This window comes from Mobula hypostoma, chromosome 19 (assembly GCF_963921235.1).
Source record: "Mobula hypostoma chromosome 19, sMobHyp1.1, whole genome shotgun sequence".
Taxonomy (NCBI): Eukaryota; Metazoa; Chordata; class Chondrichthyes; order Myliobatiformes; family Myliobatidae; genus Mobula; species Mobula hypostoma.
The window spans coordinates 60,347,566-60,366,781 of NC_086115.1; the positions used below are offsets into that span (position 1 = coordinate 60,347,566).

Here is a 19,216-nt window from a genome sequence, read left to right on the forward strand (position 1 = left end):
GGACCAAATTTCTTGGTGTTCACCTGGCGGAGAATCTCACCTGGTCCCTCAACATCAGCTCCATAACAAAGAAAGCCCAGCAGCATCTCTATTTTCTGCGAAGGCCGAGAAAAGTCCATCTCCCACCCCCCATCCTCACCATATTCTACAGAGGTTGTATTGAGAGCATCCTGAGCAGCTGCATCACTGCCTGGTTCGAAAATTGCACCATCTCAGATCGCAAGACCCTGCAGTGGATAGTGAGGTCAGCTGAGAAGATCATCGGGATCCCTCTTCCTGCCATTACATACATTTACACCACATGCTGCATCCGTAAAGCAAACAGCATTATGAAGGACCCCACGCACCCCTCATACAAACTCTTCTTCCTCCTGCCATCTGGCAAAAGGCACCGAAGCATTCGGGCTCTCACGACCAGACTATGTAGCAGTTTCTTCCCCCAAGCCATCAGACTCCTCGATACTCAGAGCCTGGACTGACACCAACCTACTGCCCTCTCCTGTGCCTATTGTCTTGTTTATTATTTATTGTAATGCCTGCACTGTCTTGTGCACTTTATGCAGTCCTGGGTAGGTCTGTAGTCTAGTGTAGTTTTTGTGTTGTTTTTACGTAGTTCAGCGCACCATGGTCCTGAAAAATGTCGTCTCGTTTTTACTGTGTACTGTACCAGCAGTTATGGTTGAAATGACAATAAAAAGTGACTTGACTTGAACTTATGGATTCTATGATCTGGAACCCTTCCATGATCAGTAACACACACAAAATGCTGGGGGAGCTCATCAGGTCAGACAGCATTATGGAAATTAATAAATATTCAACTTTTCGGGCTGAGACCCTTCATCAGGACTGGAAAGGAAGGGGAAGAAGCCAGAATAAGAAGGTGGGGAGGGGAAGGAGGACAAGCTGGAAGGTGGTGAGTGAAGCCAGGGGGGTGGGGGAGGGGTGGGGGGGGTGCGAAGTAAGAACCTAGGATGTGATGGCTGGAAAAGGCAAAGGGCGGCGAAGAAGGAATCTGATAGAAGAAGAGAGAGAATCCTCTTCAGCAGTCTGCAAAGACAATAACCAGTCCTCAAACTCAGAAACCATGACTGAGGACACATTCCAGTTCTTGTTCTCTTTTTCAGACTATTCATTTATCAAACAGCAGAATAGCCTTTCTTCCCTCATCACTTTAATTTCCTACTTACCAAACCTCATGATGGGTAGTCTGTAGAAACAGTACTCCTTACAATAGGACTACAATGCAATTTACAGAACTTGGACAAACAGTTGGAAGCCAAAGGCATAGTTTTTAGCTTTATGACTTTAAGGGGATGCAAAGAATATATAACAAAGGCCACATGACAGTTCTTTGGATAAAACACCATGTAATACACTACAGAACTTGAAGATTAGAATGAATTAGTGTTGGAAAAATGGACTTGCAGTAACAATCACAACTCATTTATTTTTAAAGTTAAGATGTACGTTTGTAAAAGCATGAGAGAAGCTCAAAAAATTACTAACTATGTCAAAAAATGACAATGCAGTCACTTTGCCAGGTTCCTTGGTTACAGGGACAGATAGACTTCTCTGTAGCCTTCATTGTGAACTCCAAATTGTGTGTTGCCTCCCTGCTGTTGTGGTAATAGGTGGCATGGAAAGAGTGCAGAATACTCTGCTTAGGGAAGGGGGTGAGTTTGCAGCTGTGGTACACTTCAATATCATTAGAATGGATCACATGATCAGAACTTGAAAAGCTAACACAAATGTTTAAAAAGTACACTTTCAGTTGATGAAAAGATGACGGCCAACCTGCAGGGAATTAACAAGATGTGCAAAAATTGCGAAGAGATGATATTGGTGGGTGATGTGGGCATGTGGGATGGAGAAACAGCGAAGGTGCTTTAATTACTGAACATTGATTAGGGTCATTTTAGGGTAAAGGGAAAGGTAGGAGAGGATTTCTGGAATGTCCAACTGGGAAGGAGGTATTTCTGGTGCCTGGGAATGAAGTGGGCCAGTTAGACCAGTTGTCAACTGGAGAACACTGGTGGGGGGGGGGGGGCGGGGGAGGAGTGCTTATTGTATCAAAGGGTTTAACTTACTAATAGAGAAGAGCTAGGAACAATCTAAAATAGAGCTGCTTGACTGGAAGAGGATTAACTTAAATGATGTGAGGGGGATTTGGGAAACATAAAATAGAACCAAAAGTTAACAGGAGAAACACAACAGATTTCTGGGAGCTCTTTAAAGAAGAGGTTCTTTCAGGTTGTTATAGCCAGGGGTATAATGGGGAAAAGCTCTCACTACCTATTAAATGCTCAGAATGTCATATATCTCAAATAGCCTTTGACAACCAAATACACCTCCTGGCCGTCATGTGTGGCTTGGCTCCTAAGCCCGATGAAACCGTTTCTACTGACAGGAAAAGGGGCAGAGGTGGTACCTTAAAACCAGTCACTTCAGGCAGATGGGGCTCATCAGCTGAGGTTGGCAGCTCACCTAAGAAAAGGTAAACTCTGATCTCAAACCTCTATTGCCTTGTGGCTATACCCACTCATGGGTGAAGCTGTGGGAGTAAACCCCGAGGAAAAATCCGGAGCTGGAGTCCCTAAGGCAGTCCTACGTTGGGTTAAATGCTCACTGGCAACTCCAGCGATGCTGCTGGTGCCAAACTGTATTGGGATCTCCTGCTGCATTGGATTCATCTGCTGTGTGGAAAGAGGGAGCATGCTGCATGAGCAACAGCTTGCTCTCAATATCATACTGCCCTGCCTTGCATATCGTGTAGACAGCTGTGACACAACATCCGTGGTTCACCCCGGCCATTGGACGGGCCTCTTTAAAGGAGAGATGTTTCAAGTGCAGACTGTGTATATTCCCAAAAGAGGAAATGTTTAGGTAACCAAAGCCAAGGCTTCTTGGATGGCAAGGGAGGCATAATATGGTAAAATGGTGACATGTACTTGTCAGGTAAATTAATTCTTCAGGCAAAGACTAGGCTAAATGTTGTAAGTTGGGAGAGCCTGAAGAGAACAGTGAGGCTAAGTGAGAATAAAATAGCAAATAACTTTAAAGAAATTTGATGTTCTTCTGGCCTGTAAAATAATAAACTGATGGTAATGGCAATGTGGGACCAATTACAGTCAGGTTTGATTTTTATAGATGTGAATACTTTGTTTCCCATTTACTGATTAAAGTTTTTGAACTAACAGAGAAGTTGAAATTGGATATTGCTTATCAAGATTGTTGAGAAAGAAATTGGCAAAGTATCACAAAAAACTCATTTAAAAAAATGTAAGTTTTCATGCAATAGACACAAGAGAAACTGCAGATGCTGGATATCTTGAGCAACACATACAAAATTGCTGGAAGAACTCAGCAGGCAGGCAGCGTCGGTAGAGGAAAATGAACAGTCAATATTTTGGCCGAGATCCTCTGTACTTTCTCACCCTCCAATAGTTGTCTCTGTTACCTTCCCCTTCTCCCACATTTTTACATCTGCCTGTCCTTCTCTTGTTTGCCTCCATCTATCTTCCATCTGCCACTCTCCCAACTTTACCACTCCCCCCCTCACCCATTCCTCTACTTTGTTCGACTTGCCTGCCACCTCAGTTTCACCAGTCACTTTGGGTGTTGGGTAATGGATGTCACCAGCACAGGCTGTTTCTCCTCTCCATTCTCGGGACTGCTGCAGGATTTCAACACGAAACACCGACAGTTTCTTTCCCTCATAGATGCTGCTCAACCCACGAAATTCCTCCAGCAGATTGTTTGCTGCTGCAGATTTCAGCATCTGCAATTGTTTGTATTAGCAACTGCCTTACTGCACCTTTCTGTGCTGTAATGATTCTGCAAGTTTTTAATATGCTCCAAGTTATTTATTTCAAAGCAGTCTCTTCCCTTAATAAAACAGAAAAGATTAGTAATAGTCAGCATATTGTGCAGAATCCATGGGGCGAAAAACACTGCTGGGTATAGCTGTCGATGAGTATGAAAAGATTTTCATACACATTGACAGCTGCATTGCAACTGTGGGCTAGTAATGCATCTCGTATTAAATTTGACCCAAATAATTAAATTTTCTTTAAAAAGCTGCTTACAGTCTTTGTAGGATAATGAAGTTAAAAGGATAAAATTAAACATTTCAAGATTGTTTCCAGTACACAGGCCTAAAGAAGCGCAAAATAATTGCTTCTGATCCAATGTAGCACAAAAATTAACCAAAAGACAAAGAACGCAACAATAATTATAATAAAACTCAATAAATATAAACGTGTAAGATAGCTTATATGCAGACACTGATAGTATGTCCATAAAGTGACGTTAGGTACAAGGGCGTCAGTACATAAGGTGACTGACAGGAAATGATAAAGTAGTGGTGGTTGGGAGTGTGGAGGGGTGGGTTAGTGGGTGGAGGTGTTGATCAACCGCACTGCTTGGGGCAAGTAACTGTTTTTGAGTCTGTGGTCCTGGCGTGGATGCTACTTAGCCTCCTCCGTAATGATCCTCTTGTAAAATATTAAACTTCTTTGGTACGACGGGGAGCAAATACTTGCTGAACACTGGAAAGCAAAATACGCCTGGATGCTGTTAAGTTCGAGTCTTTGGTGATGATGATTAGACTTGGAGGCAGAAGCACAGAAACTAATCTAATCTGAATCTGAGAATGTAACCTGTGCTGAGAATATTTTGTATCAATAAAATGATTCAATTAATTGTATCAATTAACACTTGTTTGTTAATGAATCTTTCCAGAACCTTGTGGGAATTACAGAAATCCCTTTACATTTGGCAATATTGTGTTTTAAAGATTTAGAGATACAGCAGGGTCACAGACCTTTCCAGACGAACGAGCCTGCGCCACCTAATCACTACGTGTATGTGACCAATTAATCTACTAATCTTTGGAATGTGGGAGGAAACCCGATCATTCAGAGGAAACCCACACAGTCCCGGGGAGAACATACAAATTCCTTTCAGACGGCGGCAGAACTGAACCCATGTCGCTGGCGCATTACGCTATTCACTGTGCTACTGTACCACCCATGTCTAATATATATATATATATGCTATTCTTATTTTCAGATATTCTGCTTTGAAGCAGAATGGGCAAAGGCTTTCTTGTTTGGTGAAGAAAGGAGAAGCGGTAGAATCTAAACCTGCTAGATGTGTAATGGTGTATGACCTTTCCGTACAGGATTACAGTCCTCCTCACTTTACTCTTGGTAAGAAAGTAAATGCTTTCAATATTTCATAATAAATTCACTTATTCTCTTATTGTAATAGTCAGGCAGTATACCTAGCAAAGTTAAATCCTTTCCTTTCCTCCTACTCTTGTGCATAAAGCACTGCTGTCTTTTCCTGAGTGTATTATCACAAAGAGTTTTCCTAGAATATGTTGGAATATTATCTTCCATGATTCAAAGATATTTCAACAAGATGCGGTGCAAATTCAGTACTTGCAGTTCATTCCTACAAAGATAGAGTTTCACTTAAACTGGGCAGACAAGAGGGAGGATTAATTCACTGAATGTGGAAATAACAGCTGCTGATGGAGTCATTGCCTGGAATGAAAGGCATTAATATTGTAATTTTTATGCTTTTGTTTTGCTTCCTCATGCATAAACAAGTGAGATTGTAGTTGAAATGGATGAAGAAGAATATAAACTTAATGATACTATTGCTCAGGAACTACGGGATCTGGAGACCATTCAGGATGGCAGCCCAGCTGATAGAGTAGCTGAAACTCAGGCTCAACTAGATAGGCAAAAACATATTGAAAGTAAAAAATACTGTAGATGCTTCCAGACTGAAACAAAACGTAAAAATGTTGGAAGTAATCAGCAGATCAGGTCGTTACTGTTGGAAACGAAAATGAGATAATGTTTTATTTATTTATTTAGAAATGCAGATCAGGGTAGGCCCTAACGGCCCCTTGAGTCTCACTGCCCCAGCAACACCCGATTAAACCTGAGCCTAATCATGGGACATTTTACAATGACCAGTTAGCCTACTAACCGGTACATCTTTGGACTGTGGGAGGAAACTGGAGCACCCGGAGAATCTCATTCATTCCATGGGGAAGAGTACAGGCTCATTACAGAATGATGCCAGAATTGAACTCCAAACTCCAGAATATTAAGGTTGAAAGAGTACAGAGAAACTTTACAAGGATTTTTCAGGGATTAGAGAACCTGAGTTATAAGGAAAATTGAATAGGTTAGTACTGTATTCTTTGGAACATGGTAGCTGCAGGCCAGAGCCTCAGTTCAGCCCACAGACAAGTAATCCTTGTGGAGCAGCAAGCTGAACACCACTCTGTCCCTTGCTGCCAGCCCCAACGCCTTGACCTTCTCAATCTGGCCAGTGCTTAAAACGGCCAAACCTTGGATCATTCCTCGCTCTTGGACCCAGGTCCCTGCCACTTCAATACGCTCTTAATTCAGCCTGTACCTGACTTTCTCAGTCTGGCCTGGCACTTAAATCGGCCAAACCTCGAGTCGTTCCTCACTCTCGGACCCAGGTCCCTGCCACTTCAATATGCTCTTGTTCCTGGGCTCCACTGGTTTAATTTGGACCATACCCAAGCTTCTCAATCTGGCCCGGCACTTAACTCAGTCAAACCTTGGATTGTTCCTCGTTCTCGGGGTCAGGCTCTGCCCGCTTGGTTCTGCCGCTTCGAATTTATTAGAGGTATAGAGATAACAACCAGTTTAATTACCAAAAATGCAAATGCACGCAAGACAAAGATGGGTATATCAGCAGCAAGTGACTCAACTCTTGATACTTCATGATGGGTGAACAATCGACGAAAATCGGCACCCTATCTAGCAGTGCTCATTCCCACCATGCTGCACCACCTACAGTTACTCCCCGGGTCTGTCCATGGCGTCTCCCTAATCCACAGCTTCGGCACTCAATAGGCACGTGGAAAAGTCAGCAAATGCACATTTTTATCCAAACTACGCACTAAACTGATTTGGAAATGCAGTGAATTCTAGTTAGTTGGTACGGATCAGGACCAGTATACTTTGGCCCAGTTAAGTAGCTGCGCCAATTAGCCGTAGGTTCATGGAAATAGTTATAAAGATATAAAAAAAAAGACAACTACCATTTAACAGTAACAAATTATATATTTAAGTGAAATACAGAACAAATTAGAACACTATATACTACCACAGTAACACACAAAATGTTGGAAGAATTCTGCGGATCAGGCAGCATCTATGGAGAAGAGTAAACAGTTGATGTTTCGGGCTGAGACCCTTCTTCAGGACCCAGACAAATCCTGAAGTAGGGTCTTGGCCTGAAACATCGACTGTTTACTCTTTCATAGATGCTGCCTGGCCTGCTGAGTTCGTTCAACATTTTGTGTGTGTTGCCTTCATACAGTACCTTTGACAATTGCATCCTGCAAATCTTCATCTTCTTTGTACCATTCAAGATGATTGTTGATACCTTCAAATTCTTCATAGTTCCTAACATGTTGAAATAGTGAAATCATTTCATTTTCACTCTCAGCTGTTTCTGGCATCGCCAAGCCTGAATGCTTGAAACCCTGGTGAGCAAAACAGTTTTGAACTGTCTTACTACTTATTTGTTGCCAACAATTAGTGACCAAAATCACTGCCTTTTGAACACAAACACATCCAACTGACGCTATTTAAAAACTGTTAACTCTAAGCACAGTGTAGTGTCCAACAAGTGCACGTGAATGATGCTAGTTAGAAACTGTTCAGTGACCGTCTCCTGTCCCAATTAAGCAGCATAGTGTCCCAAATAAAAGAAGGGAATCCCAGCAATTTTCTTGATTAGTTTTTGTTCTTTAAGAGTTGTCCAAATTCGTGGCTACCCCAATGAACTGGTGGCCCAGTTAACCAGATTCTACTGTTGCTCATCCTGCAATATGTCTGGGTCTATTATCTCAGAATGAGAAGAGATAAATTCAAATAAACAAGATTGTATAGGGGACATAACAAGGTAGATATGGGGTTGTTTTCACTAATGGGGCAATCTGAAACAAGAGGACTTAACTACAAGGTGGGGGCCTGTCGCTTAAAACCGAGATATATAGGAGTATCTTTCCATTGTTGCTGGTAAAACTCTGAAACCCTCTGCCCAGATAATGAAGAAAGCTGGATAATTCGACATCTTTAAAGTGCAGGTGGGTAAACGGTGATCGATTGTGGAACAACACGCACAAAATACTGGAGGAACTCAGCAGGCCAGGCAACATTTATGAAAAAGAGTAGAGATGACGTTTCAGGCTGAGCCCCTTCATGAGGGCTGGAGGAAAAAGGATGAGTCAGTATAAGATGGTGGGGGAAGGGAAGGAAGAAACACACGGTGATAGGTAAAACCTGGAAGGGGGTAGAGCTGAGTTAAAGAGCAGGGAAGTTGATTGGTGAAAGAGATACTGAGCTGGAGAAGGGGGCATCTGACAGGAGAGGACAGAAGGCCATGGAAGAATGAAGAGGTGGTGGAACACCAGAGGGAGGTGATGGGGAGGTAAGGAGATGAGGTGAAAGAGGGGAAGGGGAATGAAAAGCTTTATCCTGGGAGCAGATGCAGTGGAGACAGAGGAATTGAGAGAAGGGGGTGGCATTTTTACAAGTAACAGGGTGGAAAAAGGGGCTTTTCATTCCAGAACGGAAGTGGCTTTTCTTTCTCCAACATCAACACTGCCCTCAACCACATTGCTTCCATTTCATGTTCGTCTTTCTTCACCCTATCCTCCCACCACCCCACCTGGGACCTAAGATAGGGTTCCTCTTGTCGTCACCTACCACCTCACCGGCCTCTGCGTCCAGCACATAATTCTCTGTAATTTCCTCCATCTCCCACCACCTAACACATCTTTCACTCCCCCCGCACCTCCCCTACACTTTCTGCTTTACGCAGAGATTGCTTCCTACGCGATGCTCTTGCCCATTTGTACCTTCCCACTGATCTCCCTCCTGGCACTTATCCTTGTAAGCGGAACAAGTGCTACACCTGTCCCTACACCACCTCCCTTGCTACCATTCAGGGCCCCAAACAGTCCTTCCATGTGAGGCGTCACTTCACCTGTGAGTCTGTTGGGGTCATCTACTGCATTCAGTGCTCCCAGTGTGGCCTCCTGTATATCGGTGAGACCAGACATAGATTGGAAGACCACTTTGCCAAGCACCTACGCTCCGTCCGCCAGAAAAAGTGGGATCTCCTCAGTGGCCACCCATTTTAATTCCACTTCCCATTCCATTCTGACATGCCAGGCCACAGCCTCCTCTACTGTCGCAATGAGGCCGCACTCAGGTTGGAGGAGCAACATTGTGTATTCTGACTGGGTAGCCTCCAAGCTGATGGCATGAACATCGATTTCTTAAACTTTCCGGTAATGCCCTCTCCCCTTCACCATTCCCCAGTTCCCTTTTCCCTCTCTCACCTTATTTCTTTACCTGCTCTTCACCTCCCTCTGGTGCAGCTCCCCTTTTCTTTTTACCATGGCCTTCTGTCCTCTCCTGTCAGATTCCCCCTTCTGTAGCCCTGTATCTCTTTCACCAATCAACTTCCCAACTCCTTACTTCACCCCTCTTTCCCCCCCAGTTTCACCTATCACCTTGTGTTTCTTTGTCCCCTCTCCCCACCTTCTAACTCTGACGTCTCATCTTGTTTTCTCCAGTCCCGATGGAAGAGTCTTGGCGCGAAGCGTCGACTATACTCTTTTCCACAGATGTTGCCGGGTCTGCTGAGTTCCTCCAGCATTTTGTGTATGTTGCTTGGATTTCCAGCATCAGCAGATTTTCTTGTTTGTCGATCGTAGAACAGATAGGTATAGAAAAAATTGGCCCAATTCTCCTATTTTATTACGTTCTTAAATTCTGTGAAATCATTCAAATTGTTGAGGCTATTATTACATAATAAAAATATTAAAGAATTGAAGATCTTTCATGCTCCGTGGAATGGTGTGTATTTGTTTCAGATATTGAATGTGGAGGTGGCTTTTACGTTCGTAGTTTGGTGAATGACCTTGGCAAAGGTAGGGAAGAAATAAATCTATTTTGAATTCATACCTTTTTATGGTAGCAATTTTTGTTTTTGAAATTCAATGACATAACACACATTTTATTTTTGCTAGAGCTTTCTTCCTGTGCCTTTGTTAAGGAGTTGATCAGAACCAAACAGGGACCTTTCACGTTGGATGAACATGCACTTCAGGAGGAGAAGTGGACAATCAATGAAGTAGTAAAAGCCATTGAGAATTGCACACAGTTGGTAAAAAATGAAGGAGGTTACAAGAAATTAAAGAGTGAAATCTCTGAACAGGAAAAAGAAATCGATTGATACGGCAGGCATTTCTTGATAGGTGAACAAAGACTTGTGACTATACAGTGCCTTTGTCTGGGTGTCCTGAGGCACTTCACAGCCAGTGCATTTCTTTAGAAAGACATGAGGTGATGCCATGCAGGAGATTCAGCACATCAATCTTTCACAAACCAATGTATGGTGACCAAATACTGTTGATGTTTGAATGATAAATATTGGTCAGAGTACTATAATTTGAATTTTACTGGAGTAATCTTGTGTATCTCAACACATTCAGAGCTTTAAACAGTTCTGATTAAGAATATAATCACTGAAAATTAGAACTGTTAACTTCCATTGTTGTCCAATTAAGCTGCCAGCACCTTTTGCACATCATAACTGTGCTGTTGTATAGAGTAACCCAGTCAATGTCCTAGCAACTTTGTGTTACTGACATTTTAATGATGCATAGATTTTCTCCTGATGAAAGATGTTAATAATGCTTGTATAATTAGGAAGTAACTCAAAAAAATTCAGCACACATTCTTTCATCAAAGCTGATCTAATAAATGGGTTTTTTTTGTTGTTGTTCATTGTCATTTAATAACCTTGGCAGGCAATTTATGTTTTTTGTCAGAGCATACAGGATTTTTTCCCTAAATTTGTACCTCAGGTGTGAGTTGTATGTTGCAATTGCTTTTTCATTATCAGTAATGATCTTGATTTGATGTAAATGAACACCTCAGCCAATTTATTGACACAAGATATATTATGATTGTCGACTACCGACATGGAATATGAGGTGTTGCTCCTCTTGTTTGCATTGGGCCTCATAGTGGCAGTGAAAAAGGCTGCCGATGGATAGGTCAATGTGCGAATGGGAAGGGGAATTAAAATGGCTTGTTAACTGGGAGCTTTGGAAGGCTAATGCAGACAGGGTACCCTGCAACCCAGTCACCTCGCCTGTGCTTGGTCTCACTGATATATAGGAGGCCTGATCTGGAGCAAACTAGGTAATTGATTTGTAGCCTGGGTAGTCTCAACTGAATGAAAGTTGAATTATCTGATTTCAGGCAACTCTAATCTCAGTTGTGTTTCTGAACCCCCCCCCCTTCTATCGCCTTCCCATTTTTTTATAATACCACACCCTCCCCCACCCCACCGGCCCCCAGCCCCCTCATCACACAATTTCCCTATTTGGGTTCCACATCTTTTATCCACCTGCTTTCACTCTCTCCTCCCCTATCTGGTTCTGATTTCATCTGCTCTATTCCTGTCTCCTAATGGTTCCCCTGATTATTTTCCTGTCATCAGATTGCAGCTCTGGTAGCCTCTTCATTTCTGCCCAACATGCTCCAACCTATCTCCATCTTCACTCTCTCATTCAACCCTCTCTCCTCCCCCACCTGGTTCCATCTGCGGGAGGAGAGAGAGCAGCGCGCCGTGCGTACGCAGCCCTCCGGTGAAAAATGATATCGTATCCGTTAAAGAGGGGCCATGGACAATTCTGATTTGATGGAGATAGTCGTGAAAGCACAGAGGAACATCTGGAGAAATTTCTGAAACGCCGGTTCGCTGCTGTTGTTACTGCGCAGTCGGGAATCTTCCAGAGGGAAGGCCCCAAAATCCCCGGCTTTGCCTGCTGCTGGTGACCGAGGCTGAGGTTGAATCGTTTGGACAGAGATGACGCTCAGTACTCGGTGTTGGAGAGCTGATCGGAGGCTCGAAGTTTTCGGATGACTCCGAGTCGGACTGTGGTCAGGCATGGCAGGGAGAGTTTTTCTTCCTTCTCCCCGTCTGCGTGAGATGTGGGACATTTGAGAGACTTTGAACTTTTTACTGTGCTCATGGACTTCTTCATCAAGTTATGGTATTGTTGCACTGTTGTAACTGTATGTTATAATTATGTGGTTTTGTTAGATTTTTCAGTCTTGGTCTGTCCTGTGTTTTGTGATATCACACCGGAGGAAATATTGTATCATTTCTTAATGCATGCATTACTAAATGACAATAAAAAAGGACTGCGTGTCTTCATAATCTAATCTAATCTTTTTGTCTGTCTCTGTCTATATTCCACCTGCCTGATCTGCCTATCATCCTTCACCTCACTTCAGTCTGCCTGTCACCTACTGCCTCCTATCATCACTGCCACCACCCCATCTATCTTCTCTCCACTTTTTTCAATTTCTGTTATAGGGTTTCTCCCCACAGATGCTGTAAAGTAATTGTTATCCACTTACTTAATTTTATGAATAATCAGTTCCTTAAGGTTGTCATAGCTGGGAGATGGGGATGGGGGATAGTGGGAGGAGCTCCCACTACCTACTAAATGCTCCCAATGGTGTGTATCTCAAATAGCCTCTGACAACCATGTCCAGCTCCTGGCCTTTACATGTGGGTTAGCTACTAAGTCCAGTGGAACTGTTTCTACTGACAGGAGAAGAGGCAAGGATGGGTTACTGGCATCTTAAATCAGTTGGTTTGGACAGATGGGGCCCGTCAGCTGTGGTTGGTAGCTCGTCTAGGAGAAGGAAAACTCTGATCTCAACCTTCTGCTGCCTTGTGGCTGTACCCACTCGTGGGGAAGTCTTCGAGAGTAATCTCCGAGGGAAAACTACGGAGCTGGAGCCCCTAAGGCAATCCTACATTGAGCTCAACACTGACTGGCAACTCCTGCGAAGTCACTGATGCCAAACTGTATCGGTCTTTGCTGTTCCTTTGGATTTATCAGCTGCATGGAGAGGGGGAGCCTGCTGCACGGAGAACAGCTTGCTCTCCATATCGTACTGCCCTGGCTTGCACATAGACAGCTAGGGCGCAGCATCCCTGGTCGACCCTGTCCCACTGCGGTAGGCCTCACTGATAAAAAAAAATAACAGTAGGAGAATGAAACAATTCAGTGAACTAATTTCAAATAAATGTATATTATTTGTTTCTGATAGCCTCTTCAAATTGTAGTCATAGTAGTCATAGTCATACTTTATTGATCCCAGGAGAAATTGGTTTTCATTACAGTTGCACCATAAATAAATAGTAATAAAACCATAAATAGTTAAATATTAATATGTAAATTATGCCAGGAAATAAGTCCAGGACCAACCTATTGGCTCAGGGTGTCTAACTGTCCAAGGGAGGAGTTGTAAAGTTTGATGGCCACCGGCAGGAATGACTTCCTATGACGGTCTGTGTTGCATCTCGGTAATGACAGATTACTCCAAGATACCTGCCTGCTTACTGTATCCGATCTCCAGTTGCCTCGATGTGAAAGACCTTTGTTTCTACAAGATCCAAGTCATGATCAAGAAAAATTAACAACTCTATTGCAAGGTCTTGGTGTGCCTGGCTCGTCAGGTGATCTGACTTCCTGAAGAATGTTTTACTTTTGCTGCTCTAAGTTTTACCCTATACTTGTCGTGACTGCCTGAGTCGTAGTCGTAGAAAACTAAAGCACAGACACAGGTCCTTTGGCTCTTCCAGTCCGTGCCAAATTATTTGAACTGCCTACCCCCATTGACCTGCACTCGGACTATAGCCCTCCATACCCCTACCATCCATGTACCTATCCAAACTTCACTTAAATGTTGAAATCAAAATCGCTTCCACCACTTGTGCTGGGAGTCCATTCCACACTCTCACCGCCATGAGTGAGGAAGTTTCCCTTCATATTCCTCTTAAATATTTCACCTTTCACCCTTTACCCATGACCTCTAGTTGTCTCACCCAACCTCAGTGGAAAAAACCTGCTTGCATTCTCCCTATCTATGCCTCTCATGATTTTGCATACCTCTGTTAAATCTCCTCTCAGTCTCCTACATTCTAGGGAACCAAGTCCTAACATATTCAACCATTTTTTTTATAGCTCAGGTCCTCCAGTTCCAGCAGCACATAGAAACATAGAAAACCTACAGCACAATACAGGTCCTTTGGTCCACAATGCAGTGCCAAACACGTACTTACTGTAGAAATTACCTAGGGTTACCCATAGCCCTCTATTTTTCTAAACTCCATGTACCTATCCAGAAGTCTCTTAAAAGACCCTACTGTATGTGCCTCCACCACAATTGCTGGAATGCACTCACCACTCTCTGTATAAAAAAAATTTACCCCAGACATCTCCTCTGTACCTACTTCCAAGCACCATAAAACTGTGCCCTCTCGTGTTAGCCATTTCAGCCTTGGGGAAAAAGCCTCTGACTATCCACGTGATCAATGCCTCTCATCGTCTTATACACCTCTATCAGGTCACCTCTCATCCTCTGCAGCTCCAAGGAGAAAAGGCTGAGTTCACTCAAACTATTCTCATAAGGCATGCTCCCCAATCCAGGCAACATCCTCTGCACCCGATCTATAGTTTCCACATCCTTCCTGTAGTGAGGTGACCAGAACTGAGCACATTACTCCAAGTGGGGTCTGACCAGGGTCCTATATAGCTGTAACATTACCTCTCAGCTCTTAAACTCAATCCTAAGGTTGATGAAGGCCAATGCACCGTATGCCTTCTTAACCACACAGTCATCCTGCACTGCAGCTTTAAGTATCCTATGGACTCGGACCTCAAGATCCCTCTGATCCTCCACACTGCCAAGTGTCTTACCATTAATACTATACTCTGTCATCATATTTGACCTACCCAGCCAACACACTTTTCGTCCCTCTTCCCTCCGGGAGAAGGCTCAGGAGCTTGAAGACTCGTACGGCCAGATTTGGGAACAGCTTCTTTCCAACTGTGATAAGACTGCTGAACGGATCCTGACCTGGATCTGGGCTGTACCCTCCAAGTATCTGGACCTGCCTCTCGGTTTTTTTGCACTACCTTACTTTCCATTTTTCTATTTTCTATTTATGATTTATAATTTAAATTTTTAATATTGATTAATTTTTACTGTTAATGTTTAATATTTGTAATCCAGGAAGCAGGAAGCGCAGAATCAAATATTGTTGTGATGATTGTACGTTCTAGTATCAATTGTTTGGCGACAATAAAGTATAAAGTAAAATGAACCACTTCAGACTTAACTCTCCATCTGCCACTTCTCAGCCAGTTTTGCATCCTGTTGATGACCCGCTGTTACCTCTGACAGCCCTCCACACTATCCACAACACCCCCAACCTTTGTGTCATCAGCAAATTTACTAACCCATCCCTCCATTTCCTCATCCAGATCATTTATAAAAATCACAAAGAGGTCCCAGAACAGAGGTACATCACTGGTCACTGACCTCCATGCAGAATATGACCTGTCTACAACTACTCTTACCTTCTGTAAGCAAGCCAATTCTGAATCTACAAAGTAAGGTCCTCATGGATCCCATGCCTCCTTACTTTCTCAATAAGCCTTGCATGGGGTACCTTATCAAATGCCTTGCTAAAATCCATATACGCTACATCTACTGCTCTACCTTCATCAATGTGTTTAGTCACATCCTCAAAAAATTCAATCAGGCTCATAAGGCACAACCTGCCTTTGACAAAGCCATGCTGACTGTTCCTTATCACGTTATGCCTCTCCAAATGTTCATAAGTCCTGCCTGTCAAGATCTTTTCCATCAACTTACCAACCACTGAAGTATGATTTCTATGAAGTCTGAAGTCTGAAGTCTGAATTTCACTGAAGTCTATAATTTCCTGGAATATCTCTGCTCCCTTTCTTGAATAAGGGAGCAACATCTGCAACCCTCCAATCCTCCGGAACCTCTCTCGTTCCCATTGATGATACAAAGATCATTGCCAGGGGCTCAGCAATCTCCTCCCTCGCCTCCCACAGTAGCCTGGGGTACATTTTGTCCGTTCCCCAGACTTACCCAACTTGATGCTTTCCAAAAGCTCCAGCACATACTCTTTCTTAATGTCTATATAGTCAAGCTTTTCAATCCACTGTAAGTCATCCCTACAATCGCCAAGGTCCTTTTCCATAGTGAATACTGAAGCAAAGTATTCATTAAGTACCTCTGCTATCTCCTCTGGTTCCATACACACTTTTCCACTGTCACCTTTGATTGATCCTTTTCTCTCATGTCTTATCCTCTTCCTCTTCACATACTTGTCGAAAGCCTTGGGATTTTCTTTAATCCATAAGGCCTTCTCCTGGACCCTTCTGACTCTCCTAATTTCATTCTTAAACTCCTTCCTGCTAGCCTTATAACCTTCTAGTTCTCTATCAGTACCTAGTTTTTTGAACCTTTCGTAAGCTTTTCTTTTCTTCTTGACAAGATTTTCAACGGCCTTTGTACACCACGGTTCCTGTACCTTACCATCCTTTCCCCGTCTCATTGGAACATACCTATGCAGAACACCACGCAAATATCCCCTGAACATTTGCCACATTTCTGCCATACATTTCCCTGAGAACATCTGTTCCCAATTTATGCTTCTAGGTTCCTGCCTGATAACTTCATATTTCCCCTTACTCCAATTAAATGCTTTCCTAACTTATATGTTTCTATCCCTCTCCAGTGCTATGGTTAAAGGAGATAGAATTGTGATGACAATCTCCAAAATGCTCTCCCACTGAGAGACCTGACGCCCGACCAGGTTCATTTCCCAATACCAGATCAAGTACAGCCTCTCCTCTTGTAGGCTTATCTACATATTGTGTCAGGGAACGTTCCTGAACACATCCAATAAACTCCACCCCATCTGACCCCCTTGCTCTAGGGAGACACCATCAATATTTGGGAAATTAAAATCTTCCACCAGGCAACCCTGTTATTATTACACCTTACCAGAATCTGTCTCCCTATCTGCTCCTCGATGTCCCTGTTACTATTGGGTGGTCTATAAAAATCACCCAGTAGAGTTACTGACACCTACCTGTTTCTAACTTCCACCCACAGAGACTCCATAGACAATCTCTCCGTGACCCTCATTTTCTGCAGCCATGATACTATCTCTGATCAGCACTGCCACGCCCCCACCTCTTTTTGCTTCCCTCCCTGTCCTTTCTGAAACATCTAAAGCCTGGCACTCTAGGTAACCATTCCTGCCCCTGAGCCATCCAAGTCTGTAATGGCCACAATATCATAGCTCAAAGTACTGATCCACGCTCTGAGCTCATCTGCTTTGTTCATGATGCTTCTTGCATTAAAACAGACACATCTCAAACCATCGGTCTGAGCACATCCCTTCTCTATCACCTGCCTACCCTCCCTCTTGCACTGTCTCCAAGCTTTCTCTATTTGTGAGCCAACCGCCCCTTCCTCTGTCTCTTCAGTTCAGTTCCCACCCCCCAGCAGTTGTAGTTTAAACTCTTCCCCAAAAGCCTTAGCAAACCTTTTTGCCAGGATATTGATCCCCCTCGGTTTCAAGTGCAACCCGTCCTTTTGGTATAGGTCACACCTGCCCCAAAAGAGGTCCCGATGATCCAGAAATCTGAATCCCTGTCCCTTGCAGAACCTCTCATAGTACTTTTGTCTTTATGATTAGGTATATTTTAAATCTAATTAGTTCAATAATAGGAAACCATGATAAGAAATTGAATGCTAGAATATATAATTTGGGTAAACAGTTTTTTGTGATTCAGTTTAATGTTACTTTAATAAATGCATCCTTGAAGAGAGTTATAGAAACATAGAAAATAGGTGCAGGAGTAGGCCATTCAGCCCTTCGAGCCTGCGCCGCCATTCAGTATGATCATCCAACTCAGAACCCTGTACCAGCCTTCCCCCCCATACCCCCTGATCCCTTTAGCCACAAGGGCCATATCTAACTCCCTGTTAAATATAGCCAATGAACTGGCCTCAACTGTTTCCTGTGGCAGAGAATTCCACAGTTTTTCCTAATCTCGGTCCTAAAAGGCTTCCCCTTTATCCTCAAACTGTGACCCCTCGTTATTTCCTATTTTTAAGTATTTCATTTTCCCACTAAGACCAATGATGTAATTATTATATTTCCACAGTATTATGATGCATCCATATTAGGCAACCATTAAAACCAGTCTGCTGTGTCATGTACAGCACATTGCAATAATTGTTTGAATGTTAAAGATAAGCATTGCATCCAAATACTTTACCAATGAGAAAACATGAGCAATGCTATTGTATTTCTTAAAATTTCTAATTTTCCATCAGTCGTCTCCCATTTTTACTGCTGTTTCCTTCAAGCCCCAGCTACTTATAGTGCCTTCCCCATTGGCGATTATTTCTATATACTGGGTAATTCAACCACTTGTGCATCTTCAATCAGGCTAATCCTTTCATCATTTGACATCCAGGCATGCACACTTCAGCTGCTCTAGAGGAAAGAAACTGGCTGATTTAACTGTTGCATCCCGTCTTCCTCCCCATTGCCCAGTGAGCTTTGGCAAGAGTCAGTTTCTGCGCCCCCTGAGCTGTTATTGTCGGTGAAATCAAACAACAAGGCACAGATGGGGTTATTGAAGCAAGAAGCTGATATTCTATCTGTCTCAGCTGCGTGCTGGGCCATCAGATGTCTTTTTTTCTCTCTGGGTTTGTTTTGCATTTTTGAAGTCATGCCTATTTATATATTGTAGCTTTTGAGCGTTGTCAAATGGGATGGCAAACAATCTCTCCTGTGTGTGTGTACCAGTAAAGCGATTTAAAATAAATCTCAGTGACATTTTGTGAATTTTTACACCATCCACTATCTTGGAGATTTGATATTCATTCAGGCAGTTGCAACCTATTAAATGCTCCCAATGGCAGGGACCTCTTACAACCAGGTCCAGCTCCTGGCCTTCATGCGAAGCTTAGCTACTAAGTCCAGTGGAACCATTTCTACTGACAGGAGAAGTGACAAAGGGGGGTTATTGGAAACTTAAAACCAGCTGCTTCAAGCAGATGAGGGTCGGCAGCTCATCGGGGAGAAGGAAGATCCTAATCTCAACCTCCGCTCCCTTGCGGCTGTGCCCATGCATGGGGAAGGCTTTGGGAGTAAACCTCGAGGGATAAGTCTTGAGCCGGAGTCCCCAAGTTAGTCCCATGTTGAGGTC

The 19,216-nt window shown here is 43.3% G+C and overlaps 1 protein-coding gene across 1 annotated transcript in view; it reads left to right on the plus strand.

Annotated features, from left to right (window-relative positions):
* The window catches only part of trub1 (TruB pseudouridine (psi) synthase family member 1), a 77,229-nt gene extending 61,911 nt beyond the window's left edge, over positions 1–15,318 (plus strand). The window contains exons 6-8 of the mRNA XM_063072022.1: positions 5,071–5,210; positions 9,947–10,003; positions 10,103–15,318. Coding sequence (XP_062928092.1) covers positions 5,071–5,210; positions 9,947–10,003; positions 10,103–10,308 — 403 coding nt within the window. The 3' untranslated portion in view covers positions 10,309–15,318. The remainder of the gene's footprint in view (positions 1–5,070; positions 5,211–9,946; positions 10,004–10,102) is intronic.
* The last annotated feature ends 3,898 nt before the right edge of the window (positions 15,319–19,216 follow it).